The 22,118-nt window shown below is 52.5% G+C and overlaps 2 protein-coding genes across 6 annotated transcripts in view; one reads left to right on the forward strand and one right to left on the reverse strand.

The window, feature by feature from the left end:
• LOC136374325 (receptor-type tyrosine-protein phosphatase kappa-like) overlaps positions 1–13,811 on the forward strand; it is a 33,454-nt gene extending 19,643 nt beyond the window's left edge. For both annotated transcript variants that reach the window (XM_066339629.1, XM_066339630.1), the window contains 10 exons: positions 500–657; positions 736–871; positions 2,147–2,296; positions 2,468–2,567; positions 3,067–3,146; positions 3,548–3,682; positions 4,117–4,242; positions 11,447–11,604; positions 11,879–12,014; positions 12,913–13,811. In XM_066339629.1, the coding sequence (XP_066195726.1) occupies positions 500–657; positions 736–871; positions 2,147–2,296; positions 2,468–2,567; positions 3,067–3,146; positions 3,548–3,682; positions 4,117–4,242; positions 11,447–11,604; positions 11,879–12,014; positions 12,913–12,987 (1,254 nt within the window). In that variant the 3' untranslated portion in view covers positions 12,988–13,811. The remainder of the gene's footprint in view (positions 1–499; positions 658–735; positions 872–2,146; positions 2,297–2,467; positions 2,568–3,066; positions 3,147–3,547; positions 3,683–4,116; positions 4,243–11,446; positions 11,605–11,878; positions 12,015–12,912) is intronic.
• LOC136374326 (receptor-type tyrosine-protein phosphatase U-like) lies at positions 12,111–21,294 on the reverse strand. Of its 4 annotated transcripts, none has more exons than XM_066339633.1 (11): positions 21,103–21,294; positions 19,431–19,673; positions 18,432–18,722; positions 17,988–18,085; positions 16,544–16,736; positions 16,298–16,409; positions 15,981–16,215; positions 15,720–15,759; positions 15,343–15,448; positions 15,193–15,260; positions 12,111–12,780 (listed from the first exon to the last, which is right to left on the reverse strand). In XM_066339633.1, the coding sequence occupies exons 1-10, from the start codon at positions 21,275–21,277 to the stop codon at positions 15,197–15,199; spliced, it is 1,557 nt and encodes a 518-aa protein (XP_066195730.1). In that variant the 5' UTR covers positions 21,278–21,294; the 3' UTR covers positions 12,111–12,780; positions 15,193–15,196. The 4 variants fall into 4 exon arrangements, with proteins under 4 accessions (XP_066195730.1, XP_066195728.1, XP_066195731.1 ...); XM_066339634.1 differs by lacking the exon at positions 12,111–12,780 and adding an exon at positions 14,269–14,404 and having other exon boundaries at positions 15,193–15,239; XM_066339632.1 differs by lacking the exon at positions 12,111–12,780 and adding an exon at positions 14,269–14,404.
• Between the last annotated feature and the right edge of the window lie 824 nt (positions 21,295–22,118).

Below are 22,118 nucleotides of genomic sequence, written 5' to 3' on the forward strand. Positions count from 1 at the left end.
AAAGGTAAAGCTCCAAGAGCACCTGATGGTAAGATGCAGCATTAGTTCATGCCAAGTGAAGATGATGTTTAGGGAAAAGCACAATGGCCTGGTAACAAGCGGCTACATTCACATTAGTGTAGTAACAGCCTTAGGGTATATCTTTTCTGGGCAAGCCAGGGCTTTTTGATGACTCTGGAAATACCTAAGCTGTGATTTTTATCATTTTCCTCTAGGGCACAGGCTGCTTTTCCTGCTTTGCGTTCACTGTTCACTGTTCACAGTACGGTGAAGCAGAGAACAAAATTAATTGTTTGGCTGTGTGATGGATGAATCTGCCCTTTACTGTCTGAGGAACTATGGTGGAGCATGGCATGGGTGCTGGAGGGAGCACTCTGTGCTGGTACCCCTCTGAAGTGGTTTTCTCTAGTGCTCCCTCCTTGTTGGCATGCAATCACTTCACACAAGTTTCCTGATCACTTCCAGCACCCTGTTGCCAGCCATATCTCCCTTCTTGCAGGCAGGCTATGCTCTCCCAAGAGCAGTGGAGCAGTTTCACTACCTGCTGTGGCCAGACCATGGGGTGCCCAGAAACCCGTCCCAGCTCCTGTGCTTGGTGGAGGTGGTGAACAAGAGGGTGTTGGAAGCACCTGCTGGACCCGTGCTGGTGCACTGCAGGTATGGGGCTGGGGGTGTTTGGGTGCTGGGGCACAGCCAGCAGGGGCAGCCCTGATCCACTCTTTTCTGTGTCCTCAGTGCAGGCATTGGGCGCACAGGTACCTTCATCGCCCTGGACTTCCTCTTGAAGATGGGAAGGGCTGAGGGAAAAGTGGATGTGTTTCGCTGTGTGCAGCAGCTGCGGGAGCAGCGGGTCAGCATGGTGCAGACCAAGGTGAGGAGAGCTATTTGCTCCCTCCACACCTCAGGCTGCAGATCTAATTCCCACCTGTGAGAGTCGACACAGGCAGGTGGCAAGAACAAACACAAAACCGTGGCTGAAATGCTAAGAGTAAATTTATTTCATTACCTCGCTAGCTGGAGGATCCCAAAGCTAGCTGGAGGATCCCAGGAGGTAACACATAAGTGGGAACACCAGCACCATCAGGCTCAGTCCATCCTGGGGGACCATGGGGCTGCTCCTTTCACCCATTTAACAAGGGCCTGTGCACATGTGGTTTACCAGCTGGGCTGTGATCTCCTCTGTGTTTTTATAACTTCCAGTCTTTGATCTCTCCCAAAACAGGGAGCTCATCCATGTCCATGGCAATGGCTTCCAGGTCTCTGTAAACACTTACGTTCTCCCTACACAGATTTTTCTCCCCAAAGCAGACAGGGTAAACAGCAGTAGGCTGTTCATACAAACTATATAGGATTTCTCACACTGTCATTTTCCAGACCTTGCTATTCCCAGATGTAAGGCCACTTATGAGAATCCACCATGCTCCTTCTGAATGAAAAGCCATTCTTCTGCTTTTAACCCTTTGCTGTCAAAACCACCTTTCCCAGGGATGTGGCTTGGAAAGCCACATTAGCCATGCTGTTAATGATCTAGCCACACGGACTAAGGGCTACTAGGTGATGGAGACTGAAAGATCTTTTTTCAATGCTGTGTCCAAACCTAGTTGGAATCTGTGTTTCCCTGTGACTCTCTAAAGTATCAGCAGCATCTGTATGAATCGGTCACCCTGATACAGAAGGGCTGTCTTGTAAGCAAATAAAATGAATGAGAGTCCCCCTGTCCCTCAGGCTTTCAGGATGTCTGCCCTCCTGCTATCTCCTGGGCAGCAGTGTCCTGGCCTAGGGGCTATGTCCCCATGGTCTGCATAGCGCTGGGTTCCTTTGGAGAAAACTAGGTTGGGCTGCTTGTACAAGGTCTAATTAGTCCACAAGTTTTCCAGGCTGCCTTCCCCAGAGCAGGGGTCTAGTCTGAGAGGGAGCATTAAACCTCAGGAAGATGATTTTATCTGGGTTGCTGGAGTTGCTGGCTGTGTCCCAAAGTAGGGCTGCCTGCAATGATAAGTGTCTGGCCTCAGGGATCCACAGCAGAAAGGTGAAGGATGAACCTGGCTCACTTCTGGCACAGTCTGATGACAGGTGGTGATCTGGAGTTCCAGGATTCCTCCTGGATGGGCTCCAGACCATGCAGCTGACCCGTGTCCCCACGCAGGAGCAGTACAGCTTCCTGTACGAGGCGCTTCTCGAAGGCTTGCTCTGCGGCAACACGGGGGTCCCGGTGGAGAGCATCGCCACCCTTGTCCGCTCCCTTCGAGAAGATGAGACCTCGGGCTACAACCGTGTCCTAGAGAAGGAGTTCAAGGTACCACCAGGAGACGGCGCACTGGTGCCGTGAGGGCTTATCTGTGATGCCACCCGCCGCCTTACTTCCCTCCCCAGCAGTGGGATGGAAATGAGGTATCATTTCTTTGGAGTAGCTCAAGGAGGTGAGCTGCTGGCAGGCAGGAGTGACTTGGGTGAATCATCTCTACAGGCCCTGCAGAGATTTTCTGAGTTGTTCCAGCTCCTGCCATGCAGAGAAGCAGAGAAACCCAGAAACCAGCCCAAGAACCGCAAGCCAGGGATCCTGCCAGGTAACACTGGCAGGGCTGGGCAGTCTCCTGTTCTAAAACCCAGTGCCTGACAGCAGCAGGGGGAATGGTGCTTTCCTGCTGCTTCCCTCCCCAGTGCGTGACACTGACAGGTTCTCTTCAAGGGTCCAGTAATTGTTTTCTGGTTAGTAGATAATAAATAGAGATTAGGCTGATTACTTCTGAGCCCGTGGGAGGTAGATGAGGAACACCTGGGAAAAATATGTCCTTGATCGAGACTTTCTCAGTGGAGAAGTTCAGATGAGGGAGCAATGAGGAGAGTGGATCTGCTGTGCTCCCAGCCACGGGGTTTTGGACATCCCACATCAGGGTGCCCTGAGCTGTCACAGCCATGGGTGTAGTGGTGCCTGTCTATTCAATCCTCTCCAACGCATACTGCAGGGAGCTATGTTGACTGTACTTGTAGCAGGGAAAGTCCTCTGCCTCTCTATAGGGAGAGAACGACCCATAACTTCCCTCTCTCTGATACTTGCCTCTGCAGCGGATTCCTGCCGGCCCATCCTGATGTCCTCGGTGAACGCAGACGGCTCGCCAGCTTACATCAACGCCGTGTTTGCCAGCGTAAGGCTCCGGCCGCCGCGGGCGAGGGAGCTGTCCGGGCGACAGGGACCCTCCTGCGCACCGCTGCTCAAGGCCAGGGCTGGCGTGTCCCAGCCCTCGGGCTCCTGCGCAGTGGCTGCTGGCGCTGCTGCCAGGAGATGGCCCCCGCGATCGCCACCGGCGGAGCCCTGCCCGTGCAGGCGGCGCGGCACCGTGTGCCGCCCGCAGCCCGCTGGGAGCTGAGCCCGGGTGTGATGAGCTGAGGAGGCAGCGGGACGCAAACCTCAGCTGCTCTGAGCAGGGCTGGGGTGGCCTGTCTTCTCCACCTCCGCAGAGCGATAGGGAGCCATTCCTGCTGTGGGGAGGGCTCTCGGGGACTGTGGGGCTCTCACCCCACACGTGCATCGTCATCTCTTTTGCAGACATACACCGAGGAGGACAGAATCATCATCACCCAGCTGCCTTTCCCTACCACGCTGGTGGATTTCTGGTCTCTGGTCTGGGATTACACTTGCACATCGGTAGTTGTGTTGAATCAACTCCAGGAGCTGGACAAGGTCAGCAGCCCAAGTACAACCCTCCCCTCTTCTGGTTCCCTGTGTGGCCGAGCACTATGATTTCTGCCTTTGCCCTTGTATGGATCTTATCAGGAAAGCCCTGCTTGCCCAGGACCTACTGCAAGCTTGTGGGGCTCCACCTGGGAGAATCCTGAGGGCAGTCCCAGCACCACAGCACCACAGTAGTGGGCTGTCCTTGGTCTCACTGCAAGTGGGCATCCCTCAGGTTTTGTTTACCCCTACCCAGGTGTCCTCTCTGGTGGAGTATTATTTTGTGGCTGCAGCTCTGGCTTGGTCCCCAGCAGGTGTCTGGCAGAGCCATGTGTACATGGCTTATGGGCAAGGGGCTGGTGTGAGCCCACCCATGTGAGGTGCTGAGCACCCTGCGTGCAGGTGGGAGCCATGTCTGATCGTGCACCTCTCCCCTTCCCCAGACATACGTGCAGTTCTGGCCCACTGAGGGCGAAGATGACTACGGCCGTTTCCATGTCCAGCTGATCTCAGAGGAGCCTGGGGCTGGCTTCACAACCGGGACACTTGTCCTCAGCAACAGGCAGCAGGTGGGCCCTTTGCTCAGAGATGGCAAACTCCTTGGAGAAGAACCTTTGCAAGAGCTGGGAGGACCAGTTGTCAATAGGCTTTAGTTTAAGGTCAAAGTCATAACTAGAGATGGCAGAGGGATCTGGTGGGGTCCTGGAAGGACACTAGCTGGAGCAGAGTCTTTTGCCTTGGGAGAGAGGCTAATCCCAAGAAAGTGAAGCTGCAGGCAGAGGTTCCACTCAGAGGTGTTTTTGTGTGCCTTTCCAACTGGAGGACAGCAGCTTTAGATTGAGTTTGTGCATCTTGGTGGTTCATGGAAGGAGAACTATTGCAGGCTGCTAGACACAGGACTGGTGTCGGTCTGAGCTGTACCTGGTGCTCAGCTCTTCTCTTACACTCTGTGCATCTACTAGTCTCAGGGCACTTGGTGGAGAAGAGCTAAGACTGGAGTGACATGTCCCATTGTAGAGCTGTTCCCTTGTGTTCTGGGTTGACCTGCCTCCTATCCCATATATCCATCCCATATCTTGGATACATTGTTATGTCTCACGGCTGAATCCCGCCCTCTTGGGCGGGTGCCTGCAGTTCTTTCCTTCTTTTTTTTTCCTGTTTCGGCTCTTGCTTTGCTAGCTCGGCTGCCTTTGCCTTCTTCGCTTTGCTTTGCTTTGCTCTCCGGCTGCCCCTGCCGCCGTTTTTTTTTCCCCCGCTGCTTCTGTTTGGGTTTTTTTCCCTCCTTCCTTCTTTCCCCGTGTCCACCCCCCCCTCCCCCCAAGGTTTGAACTGGCTCCGGACCTGACCTGACCTGAGAAGCTGGAGAAGTCCCGGGCCTGCCAGAGACGCGTCAGCACCCTCCTCATCACAGTAACCCATTTTCCCACTATTCGGTGTTGGGGAGTGGTTTTTTTTTGTCAATAAACCGGTTTTTCCACTTTTCCTCCAAGGTATTTTCCTTCCCGAACCCAGGGCTGGGGGGAGGGAAGGGGTGGTGGAGGTTTTGGTTTAGGGGACTCCTTTTGGAGGTTCTTCCCTAATTAATTCCAAACCAGGACATTTCTTGGTGCGTTGGCCGGGAAACAGGCCAGAGAAAGTGGAAAAACCTTAATAATAATATTGGTGGTTCTAATTGTTTTGTGGGTGTATTGGGATGGTTTTTTCTGGATTCATAATGTCATTTGGGGTGAAAGCCTGCCAATATTTCTGGTCCCCAGGGATTTTTTAGGTTTTAATACCTCTGTGGTACCTAGGGTTATTCCCTTACTTAGAAAAAGCTCTGGTATTGCTAGTAATACATAGTTTTTGGGGCCGTGGGGCACTAACCAGAATATTCATTGGGTTGGGCTTGCTTGTGATGCTTTATAGAAGGGCTGTTAAGATGCTTAAATCTGTTCCAGGAGTGTATAGTTCGTTGTTATGGTGGTGCATTCAGTTTGTTAGGGGAGAAGCAGGGGGAGAGTTTTTTCAGCCTCTGTCTTCCCTCTTCTCCTTTGAATTTTTTACATCTCTACTAGAAAATGTTCAGTTTCCCCTGAGTGTTAAAGAGACCATCTTTCTGGCATTTAATCTAGTAAGTCTTTTCTATACTGTCTGCAGTTTATATAAAATGAAAGCTGAGATTTCTAAAAGAGCTAATGATACTCCTGATTTAGGGGTAAAGCCCACAAAGAGGAATCTTGAGTGGAGTGGGAAATGGGAAAATATAGGCCAAATTTTAAAGGAATTTTCTGATCCTATAGTCTGGGACTTCCCATCTGAACAAATTCAGAACCCAGCTGAGGTGGCAAAGTATTTGAAAGAGAAGTGCTGTGGTAATATTAAGGAGAAAAGGATTATTGCAGGGAGCTGGGCCCTGGCATATGTTTACCGTACTCTGCTAGATACTGAAGGACAGCAGATAGAAGAAAGGGAACAGGGAGATAAGCTAGTTACCACCCCAGTCACTCAGGCTGCAGCTAATATCCTGGGCTCCGGGCCAACAGCTAAACCAGACAGGGAGTCTAAGACACTGGCAGTCGCCGGGGCAAAGAGAGCACCCTGATCGACCAGTAGAGGATGATGATGATGAAGGTGAAGGGCCCTCAAGGCCTCCCAAGGACACCCAATCAGAAGCTGGACAAACTCATATAAAATCAGAAGTTGAACCAACTGACACCTGATTGGGAGCCGGACCAACTGGCCTAAGATCAAATGTCCAACCAGCTGGCACAAGATCAGGACCCACTATTGATTCTTTTTCCCTGAAGGACCTTCGAGGTTTGAGAAAGGATTACACTCGACGACCAGATGAGTCTATAATTAGTTGGTTAGTCCATCTCTGGGATGCTGCAGGCGAGGCTACAATTCTGGATGGCACTGAAGCAAGGCATTTGGGCTCCCTGTCACATGATCCAGTTATTGACCAAGGAATGATGAGGGTGGCTACCCCTTGCAGTCTCTGGGAACGAATCCTGGGAAGTGTGGCACAAAGATACCTGTGTGCAGACGATCTCTACATGCAGCAGACCCAGTGGAAGACCATAGAACAAGGGATTCAATGCTTGAGAGAAATGGCAGTGGCAGAGATTATCTTCTCAGATGACCTAAACACTAAGAACCCAGACTTGGTACCATGTACACCCGTGATGTGGCGAAAACTTGTACGACTTGGACCATCTGAATACGCTTCTGCTCTAGCAATAATGAAGCGGGAGGAGACACATGAAATCATGCTCGATATGGCAAGGAAGCTTCGAGCATATGCTGATTCAGTACATGGCCCAACTCACGCCAGGATTGCAGCTGTGGAAACATGACTGCAGAAATTGGAAGATAAATTAGAGGCAAATCACAAAAAGCTCAGGGAAGAGATTAGGGAGGACTTCCTCCAAATCTTGGCCGTTCAAATTAGAGACCCTGGTGTTCAACACGGGCGTACCTCTGTTGGGGAGAGAAGGCGCACTCCACGAACCGAGTTGTGGGTCTTCTTGCGTGAAGCTGGGGAGGACATGAGGAGGTGGGACGGAAAACCCACTGCTGCTCTGGCACAATGGGTACGTAAATTGAAAGAAGGTAGGATTCAAAGAGGAAGTCCTACTAAACGGAGAGCAGTACCTGTTGTCTGCAGCCGGGACAATGGTGATATGTCTGATCCCCTAGAGGGAACCTCTAGGACATATGTCCAAGGAAAGAAAGATAATCAGGCTTAGAGGGGCCCTGCCTCTAGCCAGGTAGAGGTTGGGGAGAATCGTGTGTTTTGGACTGTGTGGATTCAATGGCCTGGCACATCGGCGCCACAGAGACATGAGGCTTTGGTTGACACTGGATCACAATGTACTTTGGTGCCATTGGAACATGTGGGGGCAGAACCAATTTCCATTGCCGGGGTGACAGGGGAGTACAAGAGTTGACTTTGTGGGAGGCTGAGGTGAGCCTGACTGGAAAGGACTGGCAGAGACACCTGATTGTGACAGGCCCAGAGGCCCCGTGTATTCTGGGCACAGATTTTCTTCAGAATGGGTATTTCAAAGACCCAGAGGGATTCAGATGGGCATTTGGAATAGCATCTGTAGAAACAGAGGGTGTTAAGCAACTGAACACCCTGTCTGGACTATCAGATGACCCATCTGCTGCGGGATTCTTGAAGGTGGAAGATCAGCAGGTGCCAGTCGCCACTTCTATAGAGCATCGGCGGCAGTATAGAACAGTTCGCGATGCAGTGATTCCCATCCACAAAATGATTCGGGAGTTGGAGAGCCAAGGGGTGGTCTGCAAAACCCACTCACCCTTTAACAGCCCCATACGGCCTGTGCGCAAGTCGGATGGAGAATGGAGGTTGACTGTGGACTACAGGGCATTGAATGAAGTGACTCCACTGCTGAGCGCTGCCGTGCTGGACGTGCTGGAACTCCAATAAGAGCTGGAGTCCAAGGCAGCAAGGTGGTATGCCACTATTGACATCACCAATGCCTTTTTCTCCATTCCTCTGGTTGCAGAATGCAGGCCTCAGTTTGCTTTCACCTGGAGGGGTGTGCAGTACACTTGGAATCGACTGCCCCAGGGGTGGAAGCACAGTCCTACCATTTGTCATGGGTTGATTCAAACTGTATTGGAAGAGGGTGAGGCTCCAGAACATCTGCAGTACATCGATGATATCATTGTGTGGGGGAACACTGCAGCTGAAGTGTTTGAAAAATAAGAGAAGATTATCCAGATTCTCCTGAAAGCTGGTTTTGCCATCAAGAAGAGCAAAGTCAAAGAACCTGCTAGAGAAATTCAGTTCCTGGGAATTAAGTGGGAAGACGGACGGCGTCAGATTCCCACTGATGTCATCAATAAGATCACAGCGATGTCTCCACCAACTAACAAGAAGGAGACACAAGCTTTCCTAGGTGTCATAGGTTTTTGGAGGATGCATATTCCAGAGTATAGCCAGATTGTGAGCCCTCTCCACCTGGTAACTCGCAAGAAAAACACTTTCCAGTGGGGCCCTGAACAGCAACACACTTTTACTCAGATTAAACAGGAGATTGCTCACGCAGTAGCCCATGGCTCAGTCAGGACGTGACGGGACGTGAAGAACGTGCTCTATTCTGCAGCCGGGAGCCACGGTCTGTCCTGGAGCCTTTGGCAGAAGGTGCCTGGGGAGACTCGAGGCCCACCACTGGGATTTTGGAGTCGAAGTTACCGAGGGTTGGAAGCCAGCTATACTCCAACAGAAAAGGAAATTCTAGCAGCCTATGAAGGGGTTCAGGCCGCCTCAGAGGTTATAGGTATGGAAGCACAACTCCTCCTGGTACCCCAACTACCAGTGCTAGGGTGGATGTTTAGAGGAAAGGTTCCCTCCACCCACCACGCCACCAGTGCTACCTGGAGCAAGTGGATTGCCCTCATTATACAACGTGCTCAAGTTGGGAAATTGAATCGCCCTGGAATTTTGGAAGTAATTACAAACTGGCCCGAGGGTGAAAGTTTCAGTGTTGAAGATGAAGAACAAGGACCAGTGACCCGGGTTGAGGAAGCTCCGCCATATGACCAGTTGCCAGCAGAGGAAATACGTTACGCTTTATTCACCGACGGTTCCTGCCGTGTCGTAGGGATGGGTCGGAGGTGGAAGGCAGCTGTATGGAGCCCCACACGACAGGTCGTAGGGGTCGCTGAAGGAGAGGGTGGATCCAGTCAATTTGCTGAACTTAAAGCCATTCAACTGGCCCTAGATATTGCAAAGAGAGAGAAGTGGCCAAGGCTCTATCTATACACTGATTCTTGGATGGTAGCCAATGCTCTGTGGAGATGGCTGAAGAAATGGAAAGAGGCGAACTGGCAGCATAGAGGAAAACCAATTTGGGCTGCTGAAGAGTGGAAAGATATCACTGCCTGGTTAGAAACCCTACCTGTGAAGATTCGCCATGTAGATGCCCATGTCCCCAAGAGTAGAGCTAATGAGGAGCAGCAAAATAATCAGCGGGTAGATCAAGCTGCAAAGATAGGGGAGTTGAAGACAGATCTTGACTGGGAGCACAAGGGAGAGTTATTCCTAGCACAATGGGCCCATGATGCCTCAGGTCACCAAGGTAGAGATGCCACCCATAAGTGGGCACGAGACCGAGGGGTGGATTTAACCATGGACAGCATTTCTCAGGTTATCAGTGACTGTGAAATATGCGTTGCCATTAAGCAAGCCAAGTGGATGAAGCCTGTCTGGTATGGAGGGCGGTGGTCTAAGTACAAGTATGGGGAGGCCTGGCAGATTGATTACATCACACTGCCTCAAACCCGCCAAGGCAAGCATCATGTGCTGACCATGGTAGAAGCCACCACGGGATGGTTGGAAACCTATCCTGTGTCTCATGCTACAGCCCGCAACACCATCCTGGGCCTTGAAAAGCAGGTCCTTTGGAGGCACGGCACTCCCGAGAGAATTGAGTCAGACAATGGGACTCATTTCAAAAATAATCTTATTAAAACCTGGGCTAGGGAACATGGCATTGAATGGGTATATCATATCCCCTACCATGCACCAGCCGCGGGTAAAGTGGAGAGGTATAATGGGCTTTTAAAAACCACCCTGAAAGCATTGGGTGGAGGGTCCTTAAAAAATTGGGAGCAGCATTTAGCAAAAGCCACCTGGTTAGTTAACACTCGAGGTTCCACCAACCGAGCGGGTCCTGCTCAGTCCCAGCACCTTAATATAGTAGATGGAGATAAAGTCCCAGTGGCCCATGTTAGAGGTTTGTTGGGAAAGACAGTATGGATCAACCCTGACTCGAGTACAGGCAAACCCATACGTGGAGTTGTCTCTGCTCAAGGACCAGGTTGTACATGGTGGATAATGCAGAAAGATGGAACGATGCGATGTGTACCTCAGGGAGATCTGAATATGGGGTAAGATTGATATGTGCTGCATGTTACTACCATTGTCTGCGTGTTAGATCAGTTAGACATGAAACAGAAGGAAACGTATAAGTGTTGAAGGTCTGAGCAAGTAAGACGGAGGGAAATGTGTAAGTGTTAAAGGTCTGAGTAAGTGAGATGAAAGTTTTAATTGGATGGATATATGGGATAAGGGGTGGAATGTTCTGGGTTGACCTGCCTCCTATCCCATATATCCATCCCATATCTTGGATACATTGTTATGTCTCACGGCTGAATCCCGCCCTCTTGGGCGGGTGCCTGCAGTTCTTTCCTTCTTTTTTTTTCCTGTTTCGGCTCTTGCTTTTGCTAGCTCGGCTGCCTTTGCCTTCTTCGCTTCGCTTTGCTTTGCTTTGCTCTCCGGCTGCCCCTGCCGCCGTTTTTTTTTCCCCCGCTGCTTCTGTTTGGTTTTTTTTCCCTCCTTCCTTCTTTCCCCGTGTCCCCCCCCCCTCCCCCCAAGGGTTGAACCGGCTCCGGACCTGACCTGACCTGAGAAGTTGGAGAAGTCCCGGGCCTGCCAGAGACGCGTCAGCACCCTCCTCATCACAGTAACCCATTTTCCCACTATTCGGTGTTGGGGAGTGGTTTTTTTTTGTCAATAAACCGGTTTTTCCACTTTTCCTCCAAGGTATTTTCCTTCCCAAACCCAGGGCTGGGGTGGGGGAAGGGGTGGTGGAGGTTAGGTTTAGGGGACTCCTTTTGGAGGTTCTTCCCTAATTTATTCCAAACCAGGACACCTTGATCCAGTCTGCATGGCTGAGCCAGGACTGGCCTTTCCTTCCCTCCATGAAGCCAATAGGTCTCTGCCCCGCCCAGCCCACTATCCTTCTTCCCCACTAGCCCAAGAAATCTGCAGTGGAAATTCAGTTACATCAACTGACAGACTGGCCCATGCAGCAGCGTCTTCCTCCACACCCTGACACCATCATCAGGTTGCTAGGGAAGGTGGAGACACACCATCGGCAGAGCCAAGATGGACATATCCTTGTCACTTGCTGGTGAGTGATGTCTCCTGGAGGAGCAGCCATGGCACAAAGCTGGACACAGCTCAGGCTGTGACAGTGAAATTTGCCACAGTTCCACCTCAGGTGGATGTACGGATATGACTCCAGCTATGTTAAGGGAGGAGGGCTTCCCTGTGGAGGCTGGTTGGGTGCAGGATCTGTGGCCAAGATCATTCCGAGAGTGTGGGTGTCTAGGGGGAAACCTCTGCGGCTCAGCCCTGCCACCTCATCCCAGCACAAATGAAGGTCCCCTTTCCCTTCTCCACAGGGATGGAGCCAGCCGGAGTGGGATCTTCTGTGCTGCTAGTTTCCTGTGTGAGCAGATCCAAAGTGAGGGGATGGTGGATGTATCCCAGGCTGTGAGGATGCTGAAGAGGAGGCGGAGACAGTTCATTAAAGATGTGGTAGGTGCTGATTTCAAACCCAGCTGGGATGACAACACCAAAACTGTTGAAATAAGTCATTCAAGACTCCATTTTCTTCATGAAGGAAAAAACCCATTCATTATTCACATAATTTATTTTATACAGTTTTCACAAACCTTGTGCGCAACACGCATTGGTTGGTAGTTTTCTTACTACTTCATTGATTTGTGTGTATGTGCTAAGGTTCAGGTTGGGTTTTTTTTGTGGGTTCTCATGGAACAGATCTAATGTTTATGCAGGTGCACTTATTTTTCTCCCTCTGAACAGATTGCTCTGCTAACAAACTTTTCATACCCAAGATTGTTTCATATGAGAACTTGAAAGTTATCTGCACTTAGCTAAAGTAGCAGGGCCCAATCAAATTTTATAAGACCTTTATTTTATAACATCTTTTACCTGTCTGCAACACCAAACAAGAGCTGTATCTTGGATTGCCACAGTAGCTGCCTTAGCCACTCTGTGCTCAGATCATCCTGAGGCCAGGTGCAGATGAGATCTTTGAAAACCCCATGTTCTGTTCCTGGGACATACCCACTTCCTCAGTGTCAGGTTCCGCAGAACTGAGCGGGCACCAAAGCGTCCTGCATGATGAGTGGCCCCTTTCCTGGACCATGTGGCTGCTCAACAATTTGTGCTGTAGAAGTTGGCTCTCCTGCCAAAACCATCTGGCTCCAGTGCTAGCGTAGTCCAGCCTTCCAGGTCCTGGAGCACATGCTTGGACTCCTCAGCAGTCTGTAGACTCCAGCTGGGAGGAGGAAGTGGACTGTACATGTGTCTGGCATACTGCATGTCTGCATCAGCAAGCTGTTGGAGACCAACGCAGACATGCCTTGCAGGTGTTTTTTCACCAGTCTCATGTGCATCCTTTTATCCACAGGAACAGTATGGGCTCTGCTATGAACTAGCCCTCAGTTACTTGAATTCATTTGAAACCTATGGGAATTTCAAGTAAGGGCCTGACTACAGCCTATCTCTGGATGGGACTTTAACTCTTTGGACAGCTCTTCATCAGTAACAGTGGACAGCAAGAGGAAACAAAAGGGATGTTCATGACCCCAAGATGCTTCACTCCCCTGAAAAACTACTCTCAGGGCCCTCTGTGGCTGGAGAACACAGGCTGGACTGTCTCCAAATTTTGACCAGGCATTGAAAAGTGAACCTGACCCTCTGCCCAGCATTTGTGCAGGAACTTATCTGGAATCACAGCCTGAGTATGCAGACCAGCGCAGAGGCACCTGGATTCACCTATCCTTCCTTGCCAAGGATGAAGAGAACAGCTGTCCTGTCCAGGTTCCCTTGTCCCCTCAGGTAGCCCCAAGGAAAGTGGGGTAGCACCAACACCTACATTGTGTTTGATCAGGGAAGTCTCAAACTGCTGTAAAATCCATGGTTCTCAGGAGCACAGGATATCTGTCCTACTTTGGGAGAAGCATGAACCCCAAAGTGAACAAGAGCCAAGAGTGGGACAACCCATGATCCTGCAGAGCCAAACTGGTCCTTCAAACCCTGCATAATTTTTCCTGGGGATGCATCTTCCTGGTGCTGCTCCAAGTGTCACTGCCCTACCAGCTCCTTAGAGACTCTCTCATCAGCCTGTCGGCTGCACCATGGCAATCCCGGGTCATAGTGGCTCAACATGAATATCCTGTATATGGTTCAAACAGCATCACAGAGACAAGTTCTGCCTTTGCTGCACAAAGGCAGGAGACTTCAGAACCAGGACTGACTGCATGGCTCTCTGTCCTGTGTCTCACCAATAAAGGCCACGGTGGTGGTAATCCCTGACCATTTTCTTCCACTTTTCTTCCAGGTTTGATCTGGCACAGGGGCCACAAAGGAGCTGAAAGCACAGAGGTACCACAGCATAGCCACAGAATACACTCTTGGCCAAAATGTCTATTTGGGGCCATCACCCTTGGTGGATTCCCAACACACATCTGCTCCAAACTCACATTAGAGTGGTCTAGCTCAGTTCAGGAGGTCAGAAAAGCTGTCAGGCACCACTAGGGGAATATTGGGCCACAGCAGCTCTGCTCGTGGCTCTCCTCAACAAGGCACAGTCAGCCCCTGCAGGGGAATATGATCCCACAGGGGCAATAAGGGGACCAGGCAGGAGCTGTGTGGGACAGGCAGCCCCTCCAAACTATAAGCCTTTATTTATTTTCCAGACAGAACAGGCGGAGTCACAAAGCAGTCCAGCCAGGCCAAGCAAAGCCCTGGGTTTGGCTAAATATCAACAGAGAGGACAGAAGGGTTAGGAGCTCAGAGGACAGCAGGAGAATGCCATCAACCTGAGCCTGTGTGAGTTTGGGACTGGGAAATCTGGCACACAAGTCTTGCTTCCAGGAAAGTAAAAACGAAAGCAAAGCCTGAAAAAAGGACTACAGAAAGCCAGATTCAAAGGCTTATAAAAGCAGTAAGCAAAACCTGGGAGATAAAGGGGCTGAGGAATGAAAAAGCTCAACCCTCCTTGGCCTTCTGTTTTCCTCTTGCCCTAACAAATTGGATAAATTGGATGGGGTACCCATGCTGGTCACAGCCACAGGAGAGCCAGGGGACGTGGCAGCCATCAGCACTGGGCTGGGGTCATCCTTCCTGTTTTCTCCACGTTCTCGTTGCTCTGGATGTCTCCATGGTCCTGGCTAGTCCTGAAGTGACTGATCTCCAGCCTAGCCACCTTTTCCTGTGGAGAGAAAGGGTCGGAGACAGGCTGGAGCACACAGCAGTGCCTGGCACAGCCCAACCCTTTCATCCCAGCTGTGCCAAACCACAGGGCTCTGGAGGTGCCTAGCAGTGCTGAGGTGAGAGCAGCAGCGCCTCAGCCTGACCTTCCTGAGACCCCTCCCTGCAGATCCCTGGGAGGGATCACACAAACATTGGTCCCTCAAAGACCTGAGCCTTTGGGATGCCCATCTTTACTCACTCCAGTTCCTGTTCCAGGCAGGGAGCACTGCCTGGAGCTAGACTCTGCTGCCATGTAGGGCTCAGTGGGCAGAGCCATCCTGACCATCCCTGGCTAAGGCAAATCAGGAGATGTATTAGTGCAGTGTACAAACTGCTGCTTCTCCTGAAACTCAGGTTCTTCTGGGAGATTACTGCTCTCATCCCAGCTGCCCCACAGCCCTATAATCTGTGATGGTTGTCTGCATTTTCCTACCTTTTTAATTATCCTCCTTAGTTTTGTTGGGCAAATACTTCCTTTTCCTGGAAAAGCAAAGGTGAATCCTGGGTAAGAAATTAATATTGTGTATGTACCTGCTGAACTTGTCCCTTTTGTACCTGCTGAACCTGTGCCCTTCCTACTCACCTGGAGAGCACAAACCACAAGATGACTGCAGCCACAAGGAGGACTGCCAACAGCACAACCAGCCCGATCACAATCCCATGCCACTGGCCTGCAGTCTGCCCTGCAACTAACACAGAGCTGATGGTGAGTGCCACAGCCTGGCTTCCTGCTGGCAGTGGCCCACGAATGGCAAAGGGTATGTGCAACTGTGCACGCCTATGTCGTGGCTGAGGTTTCTTCTGGGAGGGAGGACCACCCCATGTGTGGAGATTTTGCTCTGTTCCACGTGAGAACAAAAACCTCTTGTGCTAGGCCAGCGCATTTCCGGGAAAGCTGCCAATCTGACAAAAGGGAACAAGGAGGAGAGGCTTGGGCACCACCAGCAAGGAGACACTTACCAACAGAGAAGCTGTAGCAGACACAGGTGAACTTCTCTGCCTGTTGGAGGAGACAGGAGGGAGAGCTCAGCCCTCTCCTGCAGCACTGCCCTACCTGGAGGCCAAAGCCCCCACCCAGGGCCACCGAGTGAGCCGGCTGTGGCCCGGGACCGCAGGGACACCATCCCGCTAAGGCACGGGAGAGGAGTGTGCCCTCACCGGCCGCCAGGCCCAGCCCCGGGCGGCAGCATCCGCAGAGAGCAGAGCCCCCGCGATGGGTACCTGCGGCGTGGGGCGGGCGAGGAGCAGCAGGGCCGTGTAGTCGCAGCCCGGGCGCAGTGCAGCGTTGTGCTGGCCCTGCCCGCGGCTCCCGTCGCCCAGCACGAAGTCCGTGGGGGCCGTGAGGTTGAGCACAGCGGCCAGGTACGTGCTGGCGTTGAAGAGCTGTGGCTGCCCCGAGCAGATGCTCTCGATCACCGAGGCGTTGTGCGTGGTGGCCACGATCAGCTGGTGCTCCCTGCGGGGCCGAAAGTCAGAGAGGGACGCGGGCACAGGGGACAGCCAGCCCGGGGCTGCAGAGCTGCGGGGGCTGCGCTCACCCGGCCGCCTCAGAGGGACGGGCGATGGGGCGCAGGGGAAGCACGGCCGTCCCTTGGGACGGGGCGACGTCGCGGACGCTGCGGCAGCTGATGCCCTCGGGGCGCGGCGTGTCTGGAGGGGAACAGCCGGGGAATGAGCATCGGCAGGGCCGTGCGAGGGGCAGGGGCAGCCTCGGGCAACGCCGGCTGCCGAGCCCAGCTCGTCTGCGCCCGGGCTCCTGGGAGAGCGACACAGCAAAGCTTTACCGGAGCTGCCGGTGTGAAACTCCCTGATCAGCGCGGCCCCGGCGCCGGCAGCCGTCAGTCCCCGGAGCATCACGGCGTAGCTGCTGCCAGGCCTGTGCTCCGGCAGCCGGTGCTCAGTGACGGAGTCATTGAGCCGCAGCCGCTCCGTCTCCAGCACGCTGCTGTCGCCTGCGTTCCTGGCCGTGATGTCCAGCTGCGGACAGGAGACACAGCTGGAATGCAGCTGTGGGAAGGTGCCCGCAGCTGGCAGCGTCCCTGCCAGCCTGCCCTTCCCTGTGCCTGTCCCTGTGCTGGGGAAGGCTCCGGAGAGGAACGGGCAGGAGCCTCAGCCCCGTGCGGGGGACCTCAAAGCAGAGAAGAGGAGACGAGGAGTTGGAGCCAACGCTCAGGATGAGTGAGCAGCAGACTCTGTGAGCAAAGGGAAGAGGGAGGTTGTTCGTTTGAAGGGCTGTAGATAGATACATGTACTGAGCCTGGAGAACAGATCACCCCAGGTGTATTGCAACACCAGAAGCACTGTGGTGACATCCTCTGCCGGAAGAATCTAAGCTTCCCTTTTCTCTTGTGTAAAGTTGTACTCTGAAGGCTTTCTCTAAGAGAAAAGGAGAACAACTAAAGTTTCCATAAGTAATACAGATGAAGGGTCTCCATTTGACCATGTGTCATCTGAATTTGTCATGAGATCCCTGGCCATTCTCACTTGCTGCCTTTACAGAAATATACTCTGCACTTATGCAAAAGCGAAGACAACTGAAAGTGGAATGAAAGGATTCTTTTCTTGAACACTGGTGTCTGGGAGCAGGTAACCAGCTGAACAGGCTCACAGCACTGGCAAGAATTGGTCTGACAGTTTCTCTGGAAAGAGCTAAGAAACAACTTGCAAGGTCCTTGTCACACCATGGAGACCTCTGCCCACAGAGAGGACCTAGAGCATTCTAAGAACAATGTCACCAACGCACAAACGCCCTCCCACTGCTGGAGAGGAAGCTTTTGCTGTGGAATGTGTCCCAAATCCAGAGACAGAGAAGATGCTTCAAGCCACACATCGAGGAAAACTCGGCAAAATGGTGCAGCTCTCTGAAGGAGGGAATTTCAGGAAGGACTTTCAGAGGCTTATTCAAACAAGTTTTTCTGTGGCAGGAACCAGAAACAAGCATGCAAGGGGCACAGGAAATCCTGGGATGCCACCCCAGAAGACACATCGCCATGTGTGGCACACCAACCTCCAAACCCAAAGCAGAGCAGACCCAGCAAGTAAGCCAAGAGAACATGGAGCACTCACACCTCTCTGGACATCTCCGTAGAATGAGGAGTGTTGAGAATGAAACAGAAAACACTTGTGTTACTGGCTGGGAACTGTGACTCATCCCACGTGCCCCTTTCCCACACTTCCCAGTGTGCCTGCAAGGCCGGGAGGTGAGGGTCTGCCCCGGTGCCTTAGTACCTGGTATCCGATGATGTTCCCCTTGCAAGAGGGCAGCGAGTTCCACCTGAGAGAGCCCCTGTCGGGATCCAGCCACAGCTCCTCCGGTTTGTCTGGCACTGGAAGCACAGACCATGCGGTCACACACAGGGCCATGAGCAGGGGCTGAGGCCAGGAGAGGGTGCAGGCAGCTCCTGGCCATGGGACAGGCTGCAAAAAGGGATTGTCCCCTGCAAAGGCAGCATGTGCTGCAGCAGGGGGGAGCACAACAGTGTGGACTGGAGTGGGACAATGAGAACAGGACATGCCCTGCTCAGGGCTCTCCCAGCCCCTTCCCCAGAGCTCCAGAGGGCCCGATCAGCCCTGATCCCAGGCACAGCCCTGCAGGGAGTAAATGATCAGGCTGAGCTGACCTGTGACACAGCTCTGGACAGTTCCTTGTCTCTGACATTTCTGTGCCCATACCTGCTTCCTCTGTCCTGAACAACCATGAGAGAAGGGTTGTGTTGGGGGGCAAGTCGATGGTGACACTGTACTGAGTGAAGGGCTGCAAAGGGGAGCAGGTGAATGTTCCCTCCTGGCCATGTAACATCTGCTCTCCATTCAGCTCCTCAGCCTCACAGGGAGGGGAGGAAGGCGCTGACAGCCGGCACATGGCCCTCATGCCCTGGCAGGCATCAGGGAACCTGCAGGTCCAGTTCAGTTTGATGCTGGTGCTGGAAATCTCAAAGCTGCCAGGGTCAACCTGGAGGACTTCTGTGAAGGAAAGATTGCCAGAAGGTCACTCTATTCCCTTCCACTCCCAACCAGGCAAGGATGCTGCAGTCAACCAACCTTGCTCATCACCCAGCCCACTGGGAGGGAAAGTGAGACTGAATGAGGTCACTGCAGCTCTCTTGAAGGGGAGGAGGAGGAGTTGGACAGGGATGTGGGGGAATGAGTGGACTACTACCCCTCAAGTAATTGTCCCCATTAATTCAAAACTGAAGTGTCTGTTCCAGAATCTCTAAAGTCCATCGGGTACAGTTCTGTTCTCCCTTGGAGGGAACATGAATGCCCTAATCTGTGAGAAGAGGGTGCTAAGCCTGTACCCACCATGCCACAGAACCTGGAGGGGCCCAGCTCACATGGAGGAAGCTGTGGTACTCACAGATCCACCATCTGAGAGGACACAGGCAGCAAAGTACTCTGATCCTGCTCAAAGAGTGATGCCACACATTGGCCACAAACTCTATCAGGAATTCCTCTCCCATGCTTTTCTCCTTTGTGCACATGCTCTTGCCAGAAGCCCTCAGGGAGACCCTTATCACCAGCACTCCCAGTGGTGACCTGTGGGCTGGACTTGACACCTCCTATTTCCCTGGGCAGCACAGAGCCCAAAACCTCCTGTGCCCCACACCCTGCTTTCCCTGCTCAGGAAGGGCAGAGCAAGGCAGCCAAGAGGGCTCTTGATCCACTCCTTACCACTGCACTCCACACTGGACCGGATGCGGACCCAGACACCTCTGGAGTTTCTTCCAGTCCAGACTTCTCTGTATACAGGTTTCCCACGAGTAAAGGACTGGACTTCACTCGAACATTTGACATGGGTGAAGGATGGCTGGAAACCTTCAGGGCAGCTCAGCATCACTTCTTCATTCTTCTTATAATTCAACTGGTTTGGTGCCAGCTGGAGTCTGGGGTCCCACAGGGGCCTTCTACACATTTCTGGCAGAGGTGAAAGAGGGTGTTATTTGGGCTGGTGGTGATGAGATGAGATAATGGTGAGTGGTGTGAGACAAATCCCCAGCAACACCTCCAGCCAGTGAAAGGAGATAGATCTGCTGGGATGTGACCTATGGGCAGGCTTGTTGGGAAGAAGCTTTCCTTATGCATGATAATTGTGAAGGATCACTCCTCCATGAACCTGCCCCATTCTCACTTGTGTCCATGGGCACTGTATTCCTTTCTCCAAAGCCCATAGCAGAGAGATTCCAGGGACAATAACCCCTGCACACCCTCCAACCTCTCATTCAGGCCTGTCTCCCACACCGACTCAGGTGGCACTTGCTGGGTCATCGCACCACCAGTCCTGCTGGCATGGGTGTCCCTTCAGCCATGGCTCATCCCTCCCACAGGGATCAGCAAAGCCCCTGTAACACTTCTGGGCTCCCTGTTCTCACTCACTCAGTACCTTGGCTGCTCTCCTCCTGCCCCACACCGCTGGGCAGCAGGACATGGGCCTGAGCAGTGCCTTCTCCATTCACATCTCCTGCTTAACCAGTGCCCCTGCCCTTTCTCCTGACACAACCCTTCCTTCTTCTCATCACCTCCTCACTAAATTCACCACCCTCCAGGCCCAGTAGGCAGTAGCTGAGTAGCTGGTCCCAGTAGTTTGTCCAATGCTGCAGGGCGAGGCTTTGTGACAAGGATTCCTACAGTGAAGAACACTGGCTTCTGGAAGGAGCCCATGCCTGTTCAGGCCTCTGCAAGAAGCTTTGTGAGGCCTGAAGGGTTTTGAAATACCATCTCCCTTCTCCCAAAGGGGCACACAAAGGATCTTACAAGGTGCAGACCAACTTTGCCAGAAGGGGAATTGTTGATGACAAGCCACTTGTGCTCAGGCTTTGCTCTCAAACAGCCCTGATGGCAGAAGACCAGAGATGCCCAGCTGGGCACCACAACCAGCAGCTTTGTCCCCTGGCACATGGCCATGACCCACTCCATGCTCAGGCACCCAGCCACTGATCCTGCCCTAATCCAGCTGTCTGGCAAAGCAGCAGCCAGCTCCCTCTTACACCGTTCTCAGCAGGCACAGTGTCCCTCAGGCATACCTGGGGATAGGATGTGTACAGAAGGTGACACCTCCCTGAAGACCCTTCCCCTGAATCCCAGTGTGTGAATTGATGCCAAATTCACGCCTCCTGTCTCCAGGGAATGACTGGCAAACTGGTTTTCTGGAAGGTATGACCCATCACCACACATCCAGTTATTCCTGTCTCTCCCACAGAACCTCAGTGTACACTGCATTGTAGCTCCTGTCCCTGGGGCAGACACAGGGCTGGGTGCAGCTCTGGGCTCCAACCCAAGGGTGCAGGCAGCAAATGTACAGGAGAAAAGACAGCAGAATATTCCAGGAGGAAGAACCATTTCTTACCTGTTCCCTGAGGCACTATTTGGATGTTGAAAAGATCTTCCTGGCCGTGTGCTGACAGTAGAGTTGCAAGAGCCAGGAGAAACCTCAAAGCCAGTGAGTGCAGGGCCATCCTAGCTTGAAGTCCCCAGGCAGGACTGAAATCTGAGCCCCACTCACTGTTTCTGAGCCCAGGCATCTATATCTGACTGCAAGTCTTGCAACCACAGGAAGGAAACAAGACACATCTCCGTGTGAGATGCAGGAGGCTTCTGCTTTGGGCAGGGAACCTCCCATCACTGTCAGCACTTCTGCCTTTTGATATCTTTTCACCCCAGGAGCATCCAGGCTCTGGGACTCAACAGAAGGAACCTTGTCACCAAGATCCCAGAGTTTTCTCCCCAAATCCTCCTAGTTACCAGGGCATTCAAGAACTGTTGACAGGAGTAACATGAAGTCTTACTCCTGGTTCTGAGGTAATATACAAGCGCTTCCTGACATTGCATGGGGATTTTGAGTGGTTATGAGTCACTTCCCCTCAATGATCACAGGAGATGGAGGGCCTTTGAGAAAGGTCTGGTCAGAAGCACAGATAGGAGTGGGGACACGAACTCCAAGGAGTACTTCAATGTCTGAAACAGTCTGTGGCCCTTCTGAAATAAACACTCAGCCACACCCTCTCTCAATCTTCCCTGTTGCTCTATCCTCAGCTGCCTTCTCCTCCTGCTCCCTCTCAGCGTGCCAGCACTCTCCTCTGTCCCTAAGTGTGCAGACCACGCTGCCCTACAGTGCCAGCTGCGTGCTTGAGAACACACTCACAGTACCAAATCATGCCCCTTGCTTGTCAGCAGCCACTGCTTTTCTCTTCCTCTAGAACCTCCCATCCTCTTTGGAGGTCTTGGATTCTAGGAGCCTGAGTGATCAGACATGGGGAACTGCGGAGGGACAGAGACCATACTTGTCCCTCAGCTTCACTGTGGCACATGCACAGGACACACTCCTGCCCAGGGCAAAGGGTGCCCTGCTCATGGCTCCCCTCA

This window comes from Sylvia atricapilla, chromosome Z (assembly GCF_009819655.1).
Source record: "Sylvia atricapilla isolate bSylAtr1 chromosome Z, bSylAtr1.pri, whole genome shotgun sequence".
In the NCBI taxonomy this organism is placed as follows: domain Eukaryota; kingdom Metazoa; phylum Chordata; class Aves; order Passeriformes; family Sylviidae; genus Sylvia; species Sylvia atricapilla.

Excerpts from the sequence above, each read along its gene's own strand:
- LOC136374326 (XM_066339631.1), bottom strand. The coding sequence starts at position 21,277 with ATGCCTGGGCTCAGAAACAGTGAGTGGGGCTCAGATTTCAGTCCTGCC. Across the intron at positions 16,410-16,543 it reads GTTTCACACCGGCAGCTCCG|ACACGCCGCGCCCCGAGGGC; the intron begins GTAAAGCTTTGC and ends GTTCCCCTCCAG. Across the intron at positions 15,240-15,719 it reads CTGCTACAGCTTCTCTGTTG|GAAAAGGAAGTATTTGCCCA; the intron begins GTAAGTGTCTCC and ends TTGCTTTTCCAG.